Source organism: Osmerus mordax, chromosome 6 (assembly GCF_038355195.1).
Source record: "Osmerus mordax isolate fOsmMor3 chromosome 6, fOsmMor3.pri, whole genome shotgun sequence".
Lineage (NCBI taxonomy): Eukaryota > Metazoa > Chordata > Actinopteri > Osmeriformes > Osmeridae > Osmerus > Osmerus mordax.
Genome location: NC_090055.1, coordinates 16,740,526 through 16,762,225, shown reverse-complemented (window position 1 = coordinate 16,762,225; position 21,700 = coordinate 16,740,526). Strand labels below are relative to the sequence as shown.

General features: G+C 44.6%; 4 protein-coding genes across 6 annotated transcripts in view; all 4 read right to left on the bottom strand.

Annotated features, from left to right (window-relative positions):
- Positions 1-881: 881 nt before the first annotated feature.
- LOC136944364 (speriolin-like protein) lies at positions 882-2,245 on the bottom strand. The gene is made up of 3 exons (XM_067238109.1): positions 2,080-2,245; positions 1,448-1,572; positions 882-1,214 (listed from the first exon to the last, which is right to left on the bottom strand). Exons 1-3 carry the CDS (start codon positions 2,243-2,245, stop codon positions 882-884), a joined length of 624 nt encoding a protein of 207 aa, XP_067094210.1.
- Positions 2,246-2,821: 576 nt separating this feature from the next.
- grinab (glutamate receptor, ionotropic, N-methyl D-aspartate-associated protein 1b (glutamate binding)) lies at positions 2,822-4,737 on the bottom strand. Its single transcript, XM_067238108.1, is given in 7 exon segments — positions 2,822-2,974; positions 3,112-3,212; positions 3,215-3,245; positions 3,410-3,544; positions 3,872-4,072; positions 4,211-4,269; positions 4,695-4,737. Coding segments are annotated over 7 exon segments (723 nt in total).
- Positions 4,738-7,159: 2,422 nt separating this feature from the next.
- rbm24b (RNA binding motif protein 24b) lies at positions 7,160-12,830 on the bottom strand. Of its 2 annotated transcripts, none has more exons than XM_067238435.1 (4): positions 12,532-12,830; positions 11,984-12,173; positions 11,732-11,786; positions 7,160-8,981 (listed from the first exon to the last, which is right to left on the bottom strand). In XM_067238435.1, exons 1-4 carry the CDS (start codon positions 12,706-12,708, stop codon positions 8,627-8,629), a joined length of 777 nt encoding a protein of 258 aa, XP_067094536.1. In that variant the 5' UTR covers positions 12,709-12,830; the 3' UTR covers positions 7,160-8,626. The 2 variants fall into 2 exon arrangements, with proteins under 2 accessions (XP_067094536.1, XP_067094537.1); XM_067238436.1 differs by having other exon boundaries at positions 12,050-12,173.
- A 917-nt stretch (positions 12,831-13,747) lies between these two features.
- kif13a (kinesin family member 13A) overlaps positions 13,748-21,700 on the bottom strand; it is a 38,611-nt gene continuing 30,658 nt past the window's right edge. The window contains exons 28-40 of one of the 2 annotated variants that reach the window (XM_067237432.1): positions 21,551-21,677; positions 21,236-21,291; positions 20,973-21,097; positions 20,422-20,598; positions 20,204-20,296; positions 19,920-20,072; positions 19,433-19,510; positions 19,255-19,305; positions 18,952-19,042; positions 18,533-18,684; positions 17,690-17,854; positions 15,996-17,370; positions 13,748-15,874 (exon numbers count right to left, since the gene is read on the bottom strand). In XM_067237432.1, the coding sequence (XP_067093533.1) occupies positions 15,741-15,874; positions 15,996-17,370; positions 17,690-17,854; positions 18,533-18,684; positions 18,952-19,042; positions 19,255-19,305; positions 19,433-19,510; positions 19,920-20,072; positions 20,204-20,296; positions 20,422-20,598; positions 20,973-21,097; positions 21,236-21,291; positions 21,551-21,677 (2,777 nt within the window). In that variant the 3' untranslated portion in view covers positions 13,748-15,740. The remainder of the gene's footprint in view (positions 15,875-15,995; positions 17,371-17,689; positions 17,855-18,532; positions 18,685-18,951; positions 19,043-19,254; positions 19,306-19,432; positions 19,511-19,919; positions 20,073-20,203; positions 20,297-20,421; positions 20,599-20,972; positions 21,098-21,235; positions 21,292-21,550; positions 21,678-21,700) is intronic. The other variant, XM_067237433.1, reaches the window with a different exon arrangement.

Genomic DNA, 21,700 nt, shown 5'->3' with positions numbered 1-21,700 from the left:
AATGAACGTTTTATGATTTATTATGACATTATGTTAGTAGTAAACCATTCATCAGATTCTGGGTGGAGGCAGTGGTCCGCTGGGTGAATTTACACCTCTTTGGCTGGGGAGGGCGATTGTATCCCTACCACAACTCTGGGAAAGGATTATCCTTGGTTGGTTTTTGGTCAACAAAGTGACAAACAAAACAAACAAACAAAAAACGTTGCGGGGTGGTTTCTTTAGATTCAATGCCTTCGGCCACGTCCTTGATTCCGACTCGGTATCAGGCTTGCGAAAAAATGTAAACAATGGAGCGCATGGACATTGCCTCTTCGTAGGTTTGTGGTCGTAGAACTCTATCTAACCACTCGTTCAAGTGCTTTCTCGAGCGTTTGCAACCAACTACCACACACGTAGTTCCCGAACCATTTTTCTTCATGTTGTAAATTGTATATCCTCTTTGTCACTGCGATATCAGTTCTTTATCGGCACAACGGAGCTAGCTAGCAAAACAAACCCAGCCCGCCAGAACGGAAAAAAAATTGATGAGTCTATCTTTTCTTCTCTTCTCTTTTTTTTTTTTTTTTCTTTTTTTTTTTACAAGAGACTCAGATCAGGGCAAGGTAACGCTACATTGATGTCTACATCACTTTCTACATAACTTTCTACATAGCTGTAAAATATACAATACTGTTTTATGTGTCTAGCTCTGCTACACAATCTCAGGCATGAGTCATGAAGAGAGGGCTAGGGCCAATGGAGCTTTACGTGTGAGTGACTCACGTCTCAACAAAGACACATTTAGGACACAAGAAAAGTTCAAATATTATTGAGCAACGGCAATTGTTTTTAGAATAAAGCAGTGTGTAACAAGCCCAGGGTGTGCTTGCTTCTCCGATCTACCACAAGAAGAGGGGTTTGCCATCCTGCCTGGCCATGTAGCAGAGACAGGTGAGCAGAAGTAGCAGATCCTTCAGCAGTTTGCTGGGAGTTGTGTCGATAATAATTTTTCGAAGGTAGTCTGGGTTGTTGAATCCCAGTTCCAGGATGTTGCATGAATTGGGCCTCTGCTTTAGGATGCCGTAGGTGTTGATGATGAACTCGGTGAAAGGAGGGTGTAGTGAGCTGCAATACCCAAGCTGGTTCAGTCTGCTCATGAGCTCAGCATGACGCTGAGAGAGCTGAAGTTGATGATTTTCATTCACTTTGCCCGTCATGGGATGTGTGGTGACCTGTGTTAAAAAAAAACGAGGAAGAGGAGAATTTTTATATACTATTGTTTAATCATGTCTAAACTCAAACCGAAATAGAAGGTGGTTTTCAATATTGCACACACTCTTGTAAACTGGCAATAGATAGTAAAATGACAATAGTGATTCCGTTTTTCATTAGTCATTCATGGAGTACTGGAAGGTTACTGTATGCCCAGCAATGAAAACACAGGCAACTCATTTGCGGTTCCCACCTCTATGATCTTGTCTCGTATATTGAGAACAGTGAACCCATATAGTCTGGCCTGGCCTTGGAAAACATGGGACAGAATCCTACGATCCAGCTGAAAGGCAATCTCCCCCACCAAACGCTCCTGATCTGTATTGACACATGAATTTGTTTACTTCACTTTGGCATTCTATTATATACAATACAATTCCATTGTAATATAAAATGATCATATTTGTGAAAAAGTTAAAACAAGAAATTAACATTTTAACATATGTTCCACAGACCTGTCACTTTTTGCAATCTGTAAGTGTAACTATTGCTTGCCCGATCTTCATGTGGACTAGGGTCTGTGAACATGGAGTTGTTATTGAGAGACTTCTGGGCAATGGGAGAGGAGGTTTTATGGACTGTCCTGTTTGACTGATGCAAGTCATCTCTGAATCTGTCCTCATTTAGGCTGTCATACCACTGAAGTGTTGTTTTTCTGTCTGGGGAACAATCACAGTTTGTGCAAAACCTTTAGCTACCATTGACAGCATGGATTATGCATTATGTTGCAGGGTAGACCGAGGGACAATGCATCTCTAACACCACCTAGTGGCAGAAGATGTCAAATGCTACTAACTCATACAGTATTACATTTGATTCAACTACCTGTTGATCCCATCAGAGTATTGCTGGTTAAAGTAGAGTTCTGCACTTTGGATCGCAGATCTTGGTTTTCTCTCACCAGGCCCAACATCATTTTCAAGTTCCCATTCTCCTGGCGCAGTTTTTCATTCTCTATGTGTACTGACGCACAACCTCCTACTGTATCCATGGCCTGAGTCCAGTCAGTAGAGCCTTAACACTGCAGTCTGCAGACCCCAGTCACATATGACTGTATCTAACCAACTCCACAACACAACCTTAGTTGAGCAAAATATAGTCTCTTTATGATGTCATAATAAACAATGATTGTAGGTCACAGAACATCATTGTTGTTATATTTCAGCATTTACAGGCATTCTGGGTATTTGACATGCCTTTCTTTGATCACTTTTATTCCACAGGCAACAAATTGCAATAAACATATTTCCATTTGACAAAAAAACCCCACAGCAAATTCCTTTAGGGTTAAAGTACAATAAATAGAAGGATAACAATAAGTAAAGTCATCACATACTCTTCTGATAATAATTGTTATCAGACACTCTTATCCTTCTCTTACTGTAAAGCCAGGTGTGCAACTAAATTAGAATACAAAAAGAAGACAGAGAAAACTGTACATGATCTATAAATATACTATATACCTGTATATGTGTATTACATTCAAGAACTGTAGTATATCAAGATTTCATTTTACATAGTGATTTGGTAAAAAAAAACAAAAAAAACATCCCACTAACACCAAGTCTTACGAAGAATGTGCTTTTCCAGTAATTGAAAGAAGAGACTTAAAGATGTTGATGATGTCCAAATACAGACTAAGAGCCCCAAAGACGTACTCGTCTGGACTCAGGGACATTTTCTTGTTGCCCAACAACAGCTCAGTGTCCACAGCCAAGAACTGGAATCATAAACAAATCATGTATGTTATACTGCTGCTCATTCAGTTACAGTCCACACAGAAACATATTCATTTAGATAAAAGAAAAGACAACTTCCAGTCATCTATTAAAGAGTTTTGACGGGTGAAGAACTTACACAGGTAAAGAGAAGTGCACCCAATGAGGAGTAGACAATCTGCAAGATCCTGTCGTGGATGAAGATGCTGAGGATGCCAAAGAGAAGCAAGACCATCAGACAAAGAGCACGCCTTGACAGGAGGTTAAGTCATACTTAACCCTTAGTCTAGGTTGATGAAGAGGTCAGAGAGACACAGGGGTTATGAGTGCTTGATCTAATGAACCTGTTATCAACGGATCTCCATCCCCCATCATAAAGTACATACTCTAGCTGTTCTCAGACATACACAGTTCTTCCCCAGACAGAGATGTGCTACACACACCTGCAGAGAGAAGATGACCACAAAGACGTAGGCAAAGGTAGTGATGCCCACAGCCATCAGGACTGCATCTGTGTCATGGAAAGTGGCAAACATCCCCATCATGTAGGACATACTCAGTGTCAGGATTGACTGAAAACATCATCAATAGATATCATCAGGATGCGAATTACGGGGGGGGGGGGGGGGGGGGGGGGGTTTGACCCCCCTCATTAATACTTGGGCCCCCCCAAAAGAGGTAAAAACAACAGGTCGGGGGGGTCAATATATTGTTCTTACCTCTATCGTAAATATTACTTTACGCCCTGGATAAGAAGTTGACCACCCCTGATTGTCATTGTATAATTCTCACTCTGGATATCATCTCATTAATCTAGATTCTAAAGACCACTTCCATATTTAAAAGTTACATGTTATCTTAAGAAAGTATATTGATGAAAAGAATCTGAACGGTTCTACCAGTGTAACAAGGTTTCATGGACGCCTGTGGCGAATGTCTCCAAGGCAGCTCAGTACAATTAGGGTCACAAAGAATATGCCGTAGGACAAATAATATGTCCAGACATAAAGGTGAGCAAATGTCTTGATACTTTCCACAAAAGTGAAGATTGACACAAAGCCACACGTCACCATTAGTTGAACGGTCAGGATCAAGAATACCTGGTGGTGGATCACAATAGATTCTCTCAATGGTTCTGACAGCAGTTTGTACAAGCTTAAGTATATTTGGTGTTTTCATATGGTTTTGTCACTTATGTTTTTTGTAAAACATTAATTGTGATGGGATGTTCCTGTGACCTTCCTGATGAAGGCTCGCCTTATGCTCTTGTCATTTAATGAGCCAAAATCAGAATTGCCTTGGATGTCCCGGTTTCAACGAAGAAATGCAAAGTGCACACTAAAGAATCTAAACAAATGACAACTTAGTAATAATAATAATAACAAACAGTAAAAGAATATATGCGTTTGCTTTCAATTAAAATGATATATTGTAAAATATGTTACACATATTAAATAATCAAAATAGAATATGCAAATACAATACAATCAAAATTGTTGACAATACAATCAAAATTGCATACCTTTCTCCTTGGCACGTTTATTTTATTCTTCTGTGGTTGTCTCTTAGATCTGTGTGGGACAAGAGACTATCAACCAAACACAGTACACAGTATAGTTACAATCAATCCACATCTCTTCAGTAACACTTCCTTGGTGAAAATGTCTGCTGTATTAAAAAATGTGTCCTTTACTGAATCATACAATTTCTAAACATGCTCACCATTCACGTTGAAGTCCTGATCATAGGGACCATTGAAGTTCATGGGAGAGTAAGGCGAAAAAGGGCAGAATCCTGGCTGACCCAGAGGAAACATGGGCTGTCCAAAAGTCCCTGGTGGAGGGAAAGGGAGTTCCCCAGGTCGTCCAAACATACCAGCCGGTGGCACTGGCATCCCTGGCAACCCCTGCACGGCTGGTGGTGGCATACCTGGTGTGAGCAAACCTGAAGCATCTGGGTGTGGCAACCCAGGGTTAAGTGGAACTCTTAGGGTTGTCCCTAAAGGGATGTTTTGAAACATCCCTTTAGATCTGGGTGGGTGAAGGGTTCAGGTGGTGATTCTGGGTGAACAGCACCAAGAAACCTGATAAAGGATCTAAATCTTGATCAGGTTGGATGGTAATGGTTGAAACTTCAATGTTGGTGGGGACGAGTCTGCATACTAGAAAGGATCGTCTCTGTCACAGCTAAAAGTGCGGACATTAATATTGGAAAACAAACACACAAACTGGTTCAACAAATGTAGGCTTTATATAATTGTCGTAGGCTACTGCATTGCAAAGTTAATTCTAACGTTAATTTTAACTTGTTTATGAATTCCTGTAAACACATTTTATGGATCATAGTAACAATAAGAAGTTAGTCGCAAAAATTTGAATAGAAAACGTATGATATTTTTCCTTGTCTTTAAATCCTAAATCCAATTCAGACCTCTTCAATTGCGTCGCACCGCTTTACCAGTGACACATTTGTTTCTCTCTTATCTAGCATGCCACATAGGGTAAGCACAGCGTCATTTATAGAATAAATTGACTGGTGTCATCTCTGCGAAACAGACCAGGGGCTGCCAAATCACTTTTCACTGATAGGGAAAAAATATGCTTATGATAAAACACAGTGATAACCTTGAATGATTGTGACAAGCATCCAGTTCAACACAAAAACTATTCACCATTGCAGTCACCTGTCCCAACTGAAAACATTCAGACACATTCACTTGGGAAAGACAGGTGACCTATAGCTGTATGTCCACTGGGCCTCAGCTGTCTGAAAACATCAGAACTTCATAATAAGCTTGTCTCTAAAACAACTGAACGCTTTGTAAGAGCTTGCAAAACGTACTGAATGGTTCATAACAGGTGGGGAATGGAGGATAGAGTTCACAGCTGCCTCTCTGACCTGTGTCTCTATAGGTGAAAGACTTCTAGACTAGAGGAGGGGTCAGGGGTGACAGCTGGTTTCTGAGGTTGGAGAACAGCAGGTCATGTCTGTAAGGGGCATGATTGTACTATCCCTCCCATGGGTACTATAAGGGTATAGTAACTAAACATACAGTATATCACATTTCGATTTCTGAAATAGCAGTCTGGTTGTTTTTAGTCAAATTTTCTTTAATATGATAGGTATAAATCTCCTTCAATCTCCTTCGGGGTGTCAGGTGGCTGAGCGGTGAGGGAGTCGGGCTAGTAATCCGAAGGTTGCCAGTTCGATTCCCGGTCATGCCAACTGACGTTGTGTCCTTGGGCAAGGCACTTCACCCTACTTGCCTCGGGGGAATGTCCCTGTACTTACTGTAAGTCGCTCTGGATAAGAGCGTCTGCTAAATGACTAAATGTAAATGTAAATGTGAATTTATTCAGTGTTCACAAAACAGTTGCTGACATTGTGTTATGAGGATGGACAGCTAAAGACTTCTGGTTCCGCTGAGAAAATTAGGGGATAGGAACTTCACCTACTTACTATTTTGGTGAGCAGGTTCATGTGACCCATAGCGGTCCACATTAATTCTTAATGTCACTCGAGAAGAGAGGAGGAGTGGGGTTAATTATAGAAATATATTTACAAGGAGAGATCAAGATGGAGTTGTAATTCTTCAGATTTAGATTTTTGTGTCATCCAGTTTTGACCAAGATTCCTCCTTCTGTTGTTTGTCCTGGCCATCGAGGTATAAATAGTAAAAAAAAAATACTATTTAATTTCAACCTATTAATAGCACCACAGAAATGTATCAAAAGGGAAAAAAGTACACAATCCACTAAATGAATAACATGGAAAGGAATGTCATCACATTTTTATATTTTATACTGCCTGTCTTGTAGTCGAAATGTGATCTAATATGATCTAACGTTTGTCTTTGGGACTATTGGGGACTGTTCTGGTTTGACACAGAGCCTGCGGTTAGAGGGATTCATTAGGGGCCGACCAGACTGCTAGCTCCTTCTGCAGTTATCACATTCCCCAAAGGTAGACATGTTTTCCCACCTGTTTGAGTTGAGTTTGCTGTGACAAAATAGTGGCTTACATATCTCTGTATAAATGCATGGTTTCACCGTTCTTTAGTTCCTCAACTAGACTGTTAGATTATATTAGCACCTGTCATTATGGTTAGATAACAAAGCTGTGAAATTACCTGAATTAAGGTACAAATGATTGTGCTTATTCTAAAAGAAATCAATCCTTCGATTAAAATGGTTAAAGACAATACATATTTTATTTGTTAACCAATGAGTGCCTAGTCAGAATCACACATTTTAAAAGAAAAATTGGAGGAATATTGCACTGGCATCTCTGAGTGACATTAATAATTTCCAAAAGGAGAAACATTTTCAGATTCAGATTTTCTCTCATGAAACATTTCAAGTATAAAAAGTTCCAAACAGTGTAAAAATCCCTCTAATTAAAGGTAACAAAAGGTAGATATGGAAATGGAAAAAGGTATGTAACTTAGAAAATACTACAGCTTATTCTATTGCTCATAGTTTTACTAGCTTTGTTATTTTACCCAAAGGAATACAATTTTACAAAAGTATGGGGAAAATTAGTTTGATAGAAAAGGTATAAATCCACTGCCTTTTGTTGCAGGTTTTTGTTTTTCCAAATATATAATTATACAGTAAATTCCAGTTAAGCAATTAGAATAGCACACCTGATCCTTCAACAGCTGTATGGTACAGTACATAAAGAGGAACAAAAAGTACCCATCCATAATCCTGATGACTCCAAATTGCTAAAGAGTCTGCACAAAATGGAAAGTTCCTTAATAAATACAAGAGTACCAACATTCAAAAGGCACAGTGGGAAAACATTCTCTGAAGAACATTATTTTCAGTCTGAAAAAGAAATTCACAAAACATGGATTTCAAGTCCAGTGTACTCTCATCCCGGTGTCTGAACTGATCAGAAGAGAAGAGACACTGGGCAACGAACTGAAATATATCTCTGTTCATGTTGCTATCAGCTATGTGTTCTTTGGAGGCTGCAAACAATACGATCATCAGCAAATAAGTAGACGTATTATCATACCAAAGCCCCTTTGATACTTACTGAAGTTAGCATTGCATAGTTTAACATTGATCATTAAGTATGGATATGGAAACATGACATTAGTTATTTGTACCATGTGTCTACAGTTTTATTCCTTGTTTGCAATAAGGTCTTTATTTGGTTTGTTTAGCTATATTTAGACATGTTTTTAAAAACAACCTGATTGTCAGACTTGAGTGCACTTGTGAAGGACATATAAAACTACACATTGCAATAAACGTTAACCATTTCAATATCATTTTACGTACAAAATGCATCAGTGGTTTTGGGGAGCCTGCTACTTAAATAAGGATTAATATGTTTTTTCTTACTTCTGAATAAATATTAAATATTCATACTAGAATGACAAGACAATACTGATAATTGAATAATAAGGTAACGTTTCTGCTGTTTCCTTTCCTGGTGATCCTCTTCAAGTTCTTGGGGCAGAAGAGATGACAGTACTGCCAACAACAACCTCTCCACCATCATCATCCTCCTCCTCCTCATCATCCTCATCATCACCCTCTCCTCTCAGCTGTCCCTCTGCTAACACTAACCTCTCCCTCGTCATGTCCCGGGGGTGTGTACTGCATGACCCACCCTTGACGGTAAACCTGCCTCCACAGTGCTTACTGCATGCGGTCTGTCTGGAGCTGCTGGGTCTGGTACTGGCCAAAGGCTGCAGCCGCTGCTGCTGCTCCTGGGGTGGCGGCGGCTGCCAGCGGCTGCTGCACAGCGTAGCCGTACCCGGCTGTGGTCATGTAGCCAGCTGGGGCCGGGGAGGCAGCATAAGGGTACTGCTCGTAGGCGGCAGCTGCAGCTGCAGCAGTAGCAGCAGCAGAGTACTGGGCATAGGCCGCGCCGGTGTAGTCCAGGTACGGGGAGGAGGCAGCGGCAGTAGCCGCCGCTGCAGTGGGCTGGACGTGAGGAATGACCATGCTGGGTTGAACGAAGGCCTGGGGGTAGACGTAGTGAGCTGGAATCCTGTTGGACATAAACATACAGGAGGTTAGAACAGAAACACTTGATAGACAATCTTAAACTGAAGAAGCAGGCGCCATAAAAAAACAACAACAACCCAGTTCTCATATCATTAACACAGCAAAACCATTCAATTACAATGGAGGGACCCTACCGAGAGAAAACTATTAGCATAATATCAAAAAACGAGCGCAGCTTTCAAATTTTGAGTCAGAAAAAGCATTGGAATCATACTGGAATAAAGGCGTTAAGCGAAAACAGCCCACACCTCTGCCGGTTGTGACTGAACCAAGGTTGTCTCACACCACTTGCGAGCTCATCTCACAACACCGCAACACAACACCAACCAAGGGAAGGATGTAACTGAACGTTTACCAGTCCACATACAATCACATCACACACACACAAGCATGCCCACACACAAAAATCATGGAAACACAGGAGAGAAAATGTCACTGAAGAGGCTTTGCAGAAAAATTATGGCAAAAGTGATTTTAAGCAGTTGAAATAGGCACTGTATATGTTCTAGTGGGGTTTGTGCTGTAGTCAATACCGATACATTGCATAAATTTGTGTCTGGAAAAGTAAGTTGTAGACTAAGGGGCCGTGGACCATGGAAGTTTGAGTTTCTGGGCAGATTTGGCTCTATTTACCCCACTGAGTTTTAGTCCCCTGTAGCACACATGCAGAAGAGCAGGTGTTAGGGTGTTAAATCTGTCCATAGATGTACCCTTCTACTCTCTCTGCCCCCCCCCCCCCCCCCCGACCACACTCACATACATACCCGTCTGTTTGACTGACAAGAGAGGCTGGAGGCATGCTATTTTTTGCTCCCCTTGTCATCCCTAAGGGACAAGCTTGAGCTTCTCTCCTTCAGCAACACATGGCATGGCACTCGTCAAGTCTGATGGCGGACTCCTCTGTCTGAATAACCTTCACGAGTCTCCTTCCCTCGCGTTCACGTAACTGTCTACATTATTAACTTGATGGTGTGACCACTTCTGTCTAGTCATAGTATATGCAAGTGGTAGCCTCCAATGTTTCCTTACATCCGAGTAAATATTTGCTATACCTGTCTAAATATCTCAATATCTTACGGTACTACCGTTACACTCAAGTTGGATAACCTTTGTTTTAGGACTAACCAAGGTTTTGGTATTGTTCACTCCTGCAAGATGTGGTTGGCTCCTATTTTAGCTACAAACTCCATAGATTAGTCATCTGCAACAGGAGCCTCCGTTCTCAATTCCTCCAGACAGATATAAAAATACTCTTGTTACTGTGCTGCTGAACTGGTTCAGTCAACACAAACTATTCTGAAGGGCTAGGGCAGGGCGGCCATTTTGTGCTCCCGAATGTTCGGGGCTAAATAAAGGTGCTTTGTAAATCACTGGGACACATGGGTAATCCCTAGGACACAGTCACACTGGCCCCCGGGCACATGTCTATGTCTAGCTGCCCACCTGTTGTTTGCGGGTGAGTGGCCTTCTCTAAGACATACATTATTAAGTGCACTGTGGAGTAGAGTGACTCCCATTTTCCATCTGAATTTGAGAAGCCATGTGAGCCAACAGCTGCTGTCAGACCGGTACCACTCTGTCAGTTTCAACTGTCCTGTGCGTCTGCAGCCTGTCTCTTTGTCAGCGCTGTCTGTCTGTGTTTCTTTTATATTTTAAAGATATTAGTTCAACACGGGTCTGTAAAATATAGACGTTAATTTTAGATGAAAAGCTACTTATGAAAGCAATGGGTTAATGTGAGAAAATCAAAACAGAAACCATAGCATTATGAGTAAAGAGAAAAAAGAAAACAGGAGAAAAAAAAAAGTCCAACATGCAAGCCAGGGATTGTTTTGTTGCAGGGGATGGATTGTCAAATATTACTTCCTTGACTGGGTGATACACCCCATGAGCAACAAAACATAGTGAACGTATTGTTAACTGAAACCAGAAAAATACAACCACAGGCTAAAGCACAATCAGTCATTAAAAAGAAAAACAAGAATCAACACCCCATGTCAAACAAAGTAAGTTACATCTCCCTAACAAAATTTCAAATGTCTGCAAAAAAATAACCCCCAAAATCCCTCCTAGGACCCTCCTCCCTCCCTTCCCCTCCCCACTGCAAGTGAATATAAGCACACAGTTAAGCTGAAAACCACTTCATACTGGTACCAAGGCACACACCAATCTAAGGACTATATGGAAAACTGGAGAAAAAGAAAACATCAACTTCCATGCATCTAATCACCATTTCAGCTTGTTTGTGTGTGTCAGAGTTTACTGGTAACACTTTAGTGATCTGCCCAATGCAGACTCAGCTATTCCTCAAACCATCATGTCCCTTCACCAGCTATTTTAACCGTAATCGACCCTGTCAGATCAGAAAGAAATGGACAACATTGAGTCAATTCTGTAAGAGTTTTGGACAAACGGTCACTTCCTCCAGAGTCAATAACAATAACAAGCAAAGATGTGCACACACCAACAGTCACACCGGGACACACAACATTGAATGGGTGGGTCAAAGTTATAGTTCTACAAGAACTACAGAAATTAAAAAAAAAACATTTCTAATGCTAATCATTTAGCAGATGTAGAATGTAAGTATTAAATACTTCTATACATCTATTGGTAAAAATGAGTCTGTGTGCAGAATAATGTTCTAATACTAAATGACAAACTCTAATCTGTAGAAGATGTTTCACACAGACATGATAAAGAAAACATGTAACGAGGTGTGAGGCGACCTACCCATAAGGCCTTTGGATGAACGCCGGGTGGATCTGAGGCACTCCGAATGAGAACCCTGGAACAAGAAAGTTTTTTTGACTCGACCATCCTGCATGACAAAGTAATCAATCTAAACCACCCAAGTATGTCATACAACGTCAACTTGCCACACAGTGAGGGTTAAGGTTGCTGAGCAACACTGCATCAGTGTCAAACACTCCAGCACATACGTGTGAGTAAAAAGCAATAGTTTCTGCTTTCATTGTTCTCCACCTTGGTCGTCCAAGTTGTGAAAAAAACCTGTGGCGCAGCCCTCAGCCAGGGCGTCCAGGCCCTCACCTGGCTGCATGACCCTGGGCTTGGCTCCCAGGTAGGCCAGGTTCACGTTGGCCTTCCTCCCATCGATGATGGGGTTGGGGTCCTTACAGGCTCTGTCTGCGGACGCCCGGTCTGCCATCGTCACCTGAGAGCAGCATACACAAATCTCCATTTAACAACATGTCAGTTAACTACTATCTGCCATTAAGCTCTAAATAAGTACAGTTTCGTACTGTCTGTAATTGAATAAAGGGATGAATCCGCTAGTCTTTGATATTGTGAGTGCCAAATTACTCTGTACATGTTGGAACACTGAGTGCATAATACTTCATAACTTTGTTCATGTGGGCTATAGCGTGTTTATCGATAGCCTGAAATAATTATCTGTTAAAGTTAAACTTTACCTAACCATTTGACTCTTGCCAGCAAGCGTGGACTGGTCAAGGTAGTCTGCAGCTGCATACACCAACGTGCAATGTGTCACACTAAAATTGATTACTTACGAAACCATAACCTCTTGATTTTCCCGTCTGTCTGTCTGTGATAACAACAGCCTCATCGATATCACCGAACACCTCAAAATATTTCCTGAGACTGGAGTCCGTGGTGTGATATGGAAGACCCCCAACAAAGATCTTCGTGTAGGTTGTGTCTTTCTGTGCTGAGTGCATCATCTGCATTTGTGCAAGGGGTTGGAAACAATGTTTCCACTATATTGAACACTGAAAAACACCAAAGTTTAAATTAAAAAGAAAGTGTTGGTCCGGGATGCTTTTCTTTGGAGCGAAAGATTTCCGACACCTGTTTGACAGAAGATCTGTTTCAGCGTTCCGCTTCTGTGCTTCAGAGCATGTACATCGCTTTACACGTCACCTAACTCCGCCCAGGACACGCACTACGCTCCACCTACTCAACCTGGTGGGTGACTCGACCACACTTCATTGGTTTCTTTGAAACGAACAAGTAATCTGTATTTACTCAATTTGTGATTATAGCGTAGGCCTACTGCTCCTTCACAGGAAAAATAATATGAAATAGAAACCTTCACATTTTAATTTCTTGTCGGTGGTAATTTGTTGTTGTTGATAAAATCATATTCCTTTAGCCCACTGTGCTTCACGTAGGCCGAGAGGTGATTCGTTTAATATTTGATATCTCATTTACGCTTATGGTGTTTATCCACACATTTGTGTGCAGTCATCGTGCCCCATATCACACCTGTTGCATCACACATCATGGTCACACGGGGTCAATAGGAACAGCTGACTACCGATGTCACAACAGTAATGTCGCGATCGTGTTCTGGCTTTTGCAACAACTATCAGAATTCGGAACACCTCCAGAATAGACAAATACATCATACATTTGCTTTTACTGTTATATAGTAAAATAGAAAAGATCACCCCACAGCCTACTTTAACAACAGACAGGCAGCTCACAGTGACATATCTAACCAACTGATCTATCGGGCTTTGTGTGATGAACAAACGCTACAGTGGCCGTGTTTGAGGCTGACGTCTGCAGCTTCTCTGTAGACCCAACACAGATGGGTCACTTCGTGTGCCATAAATCTCACAGGGGAAGGCAGCATTCCCCTGGACAAAGACCTGTGTCTATATCCAAGGCCCTAGTGAAAACAACTGCTGTGAAAACGTATGAAATAATTTTGAAAGATTGAAAGATTGTTGGGAGTCAAGAGGTCCACACAGGCTGTACATTGTAAACGTTCTGTATTCTAGAACATCTTTGTACCAATTAAAACAGTTTGTTGAGATACAATATAAATACAATTCTGTACATTATAATACTGTAAAGACTATGTTCAAATACATTTCTATTTACAGCTCCTTGTGAGGGAGAGCAGCTTTGATGTCATCTTTAAAGTAAGGTCTTGGGTTTCTTTCATTTCCTTGAAAATACAGCACTTTAAAACAACAATATATCAGTTCCACAGCTCACCACATCTATTGCTTCCATAAAATATGATCATTCAGTTTACAAAAATCACTTGTTACATCTCTTCCTGATATTGTCCATCATCCTTTTATCATCCCCTCCCAGTAAAAAAAAAAAAGTTCATTTATTGGCATTACTAAGTACCTTTACAAATACTTGAAATGTTACTTGTCAAGTCAAATGAGAATAAAAAACGCTGTCAAAAAAATATCTTAAAAAAGAAAAAGATACTAAAGGCGTTACCAAGAGCTATTCAATCAAAGAGGGTTGGGTGGCAATTAGAAATGCCTCAAGGGCATCACGTCATACACAGGCTTCAGATCCACACACATTATTCTAGTCAGCACATCCTGGGTGAGGATTTAGGAAAAGCAGTCTGTCATGGATATTCCTGCCCGTCTTCACATAGACAGGGCAGTAAGGCATCAGGGAGGCCGCCAGGTCTTAGTAAAAAGCCTAGCCTGCTTCATACTGATCATAGTGTTGACAGACCTCAGGTCCCTTTGGGAATTTCCCTCAGTGTCCTGCCCTTCCAGACGCACCAAGCAGCAGGGTCACAGAGGAGCAGTCACGGGATCCGTTTCGCTTGTCCCACACGGAAGACTACATGATGAACTCCCAGGGAGGTCTACTCCAGTGCAAGCAATCAGACGGCAATGGCGATAGTCCCAGCTTCAGTAGGGGCTAACTGGTCATTCCACAGTGTTACAGTACTCCAACAAAACTCATTTAACAATAACCGACAGCTGAGCTGACTGCAGTCATAGCTTCAAAGCAGTTGCGATTTGCAGGTGGCCCAATGTTCAAAAGGGCTTGTGGTGTTAGTCATGTGGCACTGCGCATTAACTAGACACATACAGTATATATGTACACACAAATACACACAAGCAAAATATGAGTTATATTCAGCAGATATGAAACCCTAGTTCTTTGGTTACCCCTGACATATCATCATGACTTCAATAACAAACTGTCATTTGTTAGTGTATCAACAGTAGTACATTCTTCATCAAAATATCCCAGATTATATCCCACTTTGACCCAATAGGGAGGATATGCATGGTGTTTGACATAAATATCACATAATGAACAAATTTGATTATACAAATGTAAGAAAGAGTGTCGATAAAGGTACTTATCTGATGACTCAGTCAAAGGTTTACCTTTCTATCAAAAAATATCAAATAAAACAAATAAAAGCATGTGCATGTGCATGTGTGCATAGTGAACGTTCGGTGAACAATGATAGACATAAACGTTAAAATACACTGGTCAGCCACGCTGAAGAGAAACAGTAATTTACACAAAAATTGGTTTGACGGGGAAAGGGATGAATTATGAGAGAGAAAGAGTGAGAGAGAGATAGGAGTCAGCGGGATCTCTGTGCCACCTGGCCCCTTTCTTGGAGGGTTGTAGTCCAGGACCCAAGCCCTTATCCTGGAGGGTAGTGGCCCAAGACCCATGCCTGTATCCTGCGGGGGGTGGCAGCCCAGGAACCTGGCCTGTATCCTGGGGGTGGCAGCCTAGGACCCTGGCCTGTATCCTGGGGGTGGCAGCCCAGGACCCTGGCCTGTATCCTGGGGGTGGCAGCCCAGGACCCTGGCCTGTATCCTGGGGGTGGCAGCCCAGGAACCTGGCCTGTATTCCGGGGGGTGGCAGCCCAGGACACCGGCCCCTATCCTGGTGGGTGGTAGTCCAGGACCCTGGCCCCTATCCTGGGGATGGTAGTCCAGATGGAGCAGCGTCTTCCAGGGTCCTAGAGAACCAAGGTCTGAGGTTCTGAGTCCATACAGGGGGGGCCTCTGGTGAGGCGAGAGGGCTTCACAAACACCCCGTGGCTAGGAGCACAGCGGAAGTACACCCTCCCTTGGACGGTTCCATTGTGCTTTCCTGAAGGGAGAGAGGATAGTAAGCACAGACCTATTCACACACACGAACACACACCCTAAAACAACCACACACGTACCAATACACAATGGTATTTACTGTTTGGGTTATCTCCCTCACTCACCCACTGCCAGGTCCAGCTCCACTCCCACCCAGATCCCCTTGGCAAACTCCACTCCCCCCACGTAGTGCACCGTGCCGCTCCTCTTTCCTACCCACACCTGCTCCCCGGGGGCCATCCAGTCGGGCAGCTGGGCTGCGGGCGTGCTCTCGTCCCCGCTGGAGTCCCCCGAGGGCTCAGCACTGCTGGGGTTGGGGCTGGGGCAGGGGCTGCCATGGGGAAGGTCTCCCTGGGTTGGCTCCTGGATGGGGGGTTGTCCTCCTCCTCGCTGGACTTGGGGTGGGACTCGGACTGGGGGTGGGACTGGGGCAGGGGCTGAGGCTGGGGCTAGGACTGGGGCTGAGGCAGGCCCCGAGGCTGGGGATGAGGCAAGGGATAAGACTGGGGCAGGGACTGGGGTAAGGCCTGGGGCTAAGGCAGGCCCTGAGGCTGGGGCTGAGGCAGGGGATGAGACTGGGGCAGGGGCTAGGACTGGGGCTGAGGCAGGGGTTGGGGCAGGGGAGGAGGCTGGGGCTAAGCCTGGGACTGGCCCTAGACATGACCCTGAGTCTGGGTCTGTGGATAAGACCAGGGATGGAGCGGTGGACAGGACAGGTATCCCACACTCTTTACCATTGTGATGATTGCAGTTAGAGGCTTGGGTGTGTCCCAGATGAGGTGTGTGAATGATGGCCGAGGCATGCTGCTTGGTCGCTTGTTGGGCCTCATGCCCTCTCCTCGGCTGGTCGGAGGGCAGGCGTGAGTCCTTCTGCTGCCACTCCTGCTGCCAGTGTCCAAGATCGCCATCTCCAATGCCGTCGTCGGCCCCTTTAAAGTCTGTGAACTCCTGGCTGACGCTGAGGGCACACCTGCTGGGCTGGGGGGAGGCCTGCTTCCCTAGCCGAGCAGGAACACTGATGGAGGAGCTGGCCAGCGACTGCACAGGGGTGTGGGTCTCACCCCTTGCCGAGGCACTTTGGGTAAGGGTGCCACCTCGCCCCGGGGGGCAGGAGGGGGGATCCTGGGGGTCCCGGTCAGGTTCTCTGGCTGTGGAGCTGAGCTGGTCGGAGCTGTCGCTGGTACTGAAGGGCATGTCGGACAGCGTGGCGTTGGAGGCGCTGTGGGAGAAGTAGCCACTGGTGCAGCTGCTGGCCGTGGGGCTGCGGGTGACCTCTCTGTCCCCTCCTCCCCCGCTTCCACCACCTCCTCCTCCCAAGCCCCGGCCTCCCCTCAGCTCTGAACGTGCACACAACGCCCCCTCCTGGCTATCCAAGGTGGCGTTGTACACGTCAAAGTTGGCAAAGTCCTCTGGGATGTAAGGCTGGTAGCGGTGGAAGTCCTGAGAGCCCAGGCCCAGACTCATGGCCATGTTTAGGTCCGTCTCCTCCTCCTCCGAGTCCTGACCAGAAGGACAGGGGCGGACACAACACAGAACCCACCGAGGACAAGGTCAAACTTCTCCTTTCTGCGGTGGAGCCTACACCTTCTCTCATAGACCACGAGGGTAGACTGATGACAATGGATGTTTTGATGGGTGTTGAGATGAATGTTGGGCAGAAGGCAGGTAAACATGCGCTAATGACATAATGCATGTGTGTGTGTGCGTGTGTGTGAGTATGTGTGTGTTATTCACAGAGGGGCCTCCGGTGTTTTTTGGGTGGGTTTTCTGCCAGAACAGTGTGTCAGTGTGTGTGGCTACGTGTGTGTGTGACACTTACAGCCATGTGTGGCAGTGTGTGGCTGAGCGGTCTGCTGATGGAGGTGGGGGTGGGGGTGGAGGTGGAGGTGGAGGGGGTGCGGTGGCCCTCGCTGCCCGCCCGGGGCCGGGGCCAGGGGCAGGGAGGGGGGAGCAGCGTGGGGCTGTCCACACATGAGCGCATGCTCTGCAAGGTCAGAACAACAGCACACACTTCACACAAACAGGCATGCATGGAGCAAGGCAGTTACCAAGCTAACAGTCCAGTGCATTCAAGTGTTTACAGTTAGTTTATGGCAGATGGCACACAGACATGCAGACGATGTTGAATGGAACACACACACTTTGGTTAATTTACATTGTAAGAATAGCCACAGTTAACCCAGGCTTTGGGAGGATGAAAACAATAAAAAGTTAAATGTAATAGTCTATATTGGAACGAACACACAACATTAATGTAGGTTGGCTGGATACACCATTTGGTTGACTGTAGCTATTCCTGGGTGAAGTCATGCTCCTTCACAATGAAGGATGCCTGTCTGGTGGAGCACGGCCAGGTGTCAGAGAACATGAGGTTCCCATTCATACAGTAGCTAAGGCATTATAGTCCTCACACAGATTTAGTACTATTAGAAACCTGTCACAAATGTTGTTTCATGACAAAACATTGTCATATTAATAGATTATTTTCAGAGAAATACTGCAACATGAAAAGAGTGACGTTTGTTTGAAGACAATGCACATACAAAGTGCTATCAAATTGCAGAAGTAGAAAAGAGTGAGATGAAAAAAGAAAAAATACAAAATGGACAAATGTGAGGAGGGGGGGACAGTTCTCTGTCCCTTGCTAGCAGGGTGACCTTACCTCCTGGCCCAGCAGGGGGCGTGCTTCCAGGGCTTTCCTGGCCTTGTTCTCCTCTCTGACTGGCAGCAGGGACTTGAGGAACTTGGGAGGCTGGGGAGAAAGCACCTTGAACGGGCTGGAGTTGAAGAAGGTAGGGCTCTCTGGAACCAACCCTGTGTAGAGATCCAGATGAGGGGAAGTTCATCTTGAGAAAGACCAAACACAATGTGATGGTTGTGTCTGTCTGGGATGATGATGTCTGTCTGGGATGATTGTGTCTTCTGGGATGATTGTGTTTGTCTGGGATGATTGTGTCTGTCTGGGATGGTGGTGTCTGTCTGGGATGGTGGTGTCTGTCTGGGATTATTGTGTCTGTCTGGGATGGTGGTGTCAGGGATGATGGTGTCTGGGTGGGATGATTGTGTCTGTCATGAGGTTACCCTGGTTCTCCTTGTTTTTGAGGGGCGTTCCACACATAAAGCCTTCTTGGGTACTGCAGTCAGAGACGTCTAGATGACTGTCACAATGGCCCTGCACAGGAAAACACAGTCAGGTGTCATCTACTGTATATCTACAGCTCTTAAGAAAAAAAGTAGTATATCTACAGTATATACCTACTATATCTAAGTGAGCAGTCATCCATTTGCTTCTCTAGACTGTTTTGAGAGAGTGACGAGCCAGGATACGTACATCAAGCCGATGAGCAAGGTTAACATCTCTTTGCCTATTGGCCGTTTCCTTACCTTGCAGTCGTCATCATCGCACCCGGTCAGATCCGCCTTGCTGCAGGAGGACTGGAGGACACAGACAAAGGAAGAAGGTCACCCTCGACTGACACAGGCTGGGGTTTCTTACGTTTCCTGTAATTGATTTGGAGGCTTATTGGCTGAGGGTGGGGTGGGGTGGGTGAGTGTCCCTTACATGGCCCACGTTGGGGGTGCTGATGCTCCGTCTCAGGTGTCTGCCTTTGACAGAGAGAGCCTCCTTCACTGTCACCGCCTGCCCACATACAAACACTTATCAGAGGCTGTGTTTGTGTCCGGAGGTTTTGGGTGTGTTTATGTTTTTGTGTGTGTATGTATAATAAGACTGTATTTATATAGCACATTTCATACAAGATTTGCAGCTCAAGGTGCTTTACATAAAATCAATAAAAACAATAATACAAGTGATAAAAGTAATAAAAAATCAAACTCAACAAAAGCGTAGGCCGCAGTCTTTGCGGTATCTCGAGCCACAGTCTTTGTATGTATGTATGACTATATTTGTGGTGGTGTATGTTGTTGTATGTGTGTGTTCATATGTGTATGTGTACAGCATGAGTATATGTGTGTTTATATGTGCACATATACATCATGTGTATAATTGACAGTATGTGTTTGCATTGCATGTGTTCCATCGACCCTACCTGACGCAGCCTCTCCAAGCTGAGGATGTTCTCCACCTCCAGAACACCTCTGGTGTACTTCTCTATGTAGGTCTCTCCGTCATGGCTCTCCTCACTCTCCCCGCGGGCCGCCATCAGGGCCAGGGTCTCTCTCTCTTCTGGCTCCTCCGAGGCCTGGCCGACCGACACACACAGGCGGACAGGACAGTAGAACAGGACATTAAGTGTAAATAGATCATTTAGATCATTTAGAAAAAGTAGGGTGGAGAATTCAAAGGCCTTAATACAAGAAACCACACTAGTACCTTTGGTACGTTGGACACAATCTCATAGGTGACTCCACAGGAGTAAAGAGTGTTCTTCAGAGACATTCGCCTCTTCAGACTCTGAGTGAAGCTCTACAGGAGAAACACATTTGGTCAAAAACTAAACAACACAAACTCCATTACAAAAAGTGAATGTGGTTAGGAGCAACCCTGACTGGCAGCCTGACGGTGACTCCAGAGCCCGTGGTGGTAGGCACCTGTTTGTTGTAGATGTTGACGGTGATCCTCTTGCGGACCACCAGCTCCATGGAGGCGGGGTGGCTGAGCTGCACCGTGGCTTTGATGATCAGGTAGATGCGCTCGTTGGGCGAGGTCACCCGGTTGAGGTGCACCGAGTCGTGGATGGACGAGTCCCAGGAGCACAGCGCTGACACCTGTAGGAGGACAGGGATGTAGGTCATAGGTCAACCGGATTATGCTGGTATCGGGTGACCACAGAGGAAGCTCACTGCTCGATCAAATCAAATCAAATGTATTTGTATAGCCCTTTAGACAAGCACAGAGGGCTTCACATACGCCCATAGAACTGCACCTAAACCAACCTGATAGTTTCCTGTTTTTAATTTTAATCCAAGTGCCCATGCACTACTATGCAGATAAGCATAATTTCATTGGAGAATATTCTCAGAAAATACTTTCAAAACCAAATATGTGCCTGGGACACAAAAGACCATCTTTTTTGAAGGAATGTCTAGTTTTTGCAAGTTCTTCTTTTGGCCAGAGGGGGGCAGCGGAGGCCCAGTCTTACCTCATCTTCACAGTGTTTGATGATGGGCAGGTAGAAAAACTGGCTGCCGTGCTCCTTGGGCAGGATGGAGTTGACCCCGGCAGCGTGGGGCCCTGTCAACTGCTCATTCACTGTCAGGTTGTCAGCTGGGGACACAGACAGACATTTCGACAGTCAGACTTTATAATACCAAGGAAGGAGGACATCACTACCACGTCCTTAGGGATGACGATGGCTGGGATGTGTGGATGCTGGCTCATGGCTATGTGTGTGAAGAACCTCACCATTCAAGTCCAGGAACAGGACAGGGATGTGAGCCTCCATTCCAGCAGGGGGTGTCCTAAAACAGAAACAAATATGTCATGTGTGTGTGTCTATAAATATGCGTGTGCATGTGTATATTTGTGTGTCTGCATCTGTTTATGTGTCTGTGTATGCATGTGTGTGTGCATATCTGTGTGTATACATATAGGCGTATTTGTGTGCGTGTGTATATATATATATATATATATATGTGTGTGTGTGCGCATCTGTGTATATATGTGTGTGTATGCATGCATGTGTGTAAGCATGTGTGTGCATGTGTGTGTGGAGCTCACCAGTGTGCGGGGGCCCCAGGTATGCCGCTGCCAGGAGCAGGCACCAGCACAGCGTTCCTCTCCTCCGTCAGCCCCACCCACTGCTCCACCAGCCGCGCCTCGCGCTCTATGTCCTCCTCCGACTTCTCTGGAGGGGGGGGGGGGGAACAG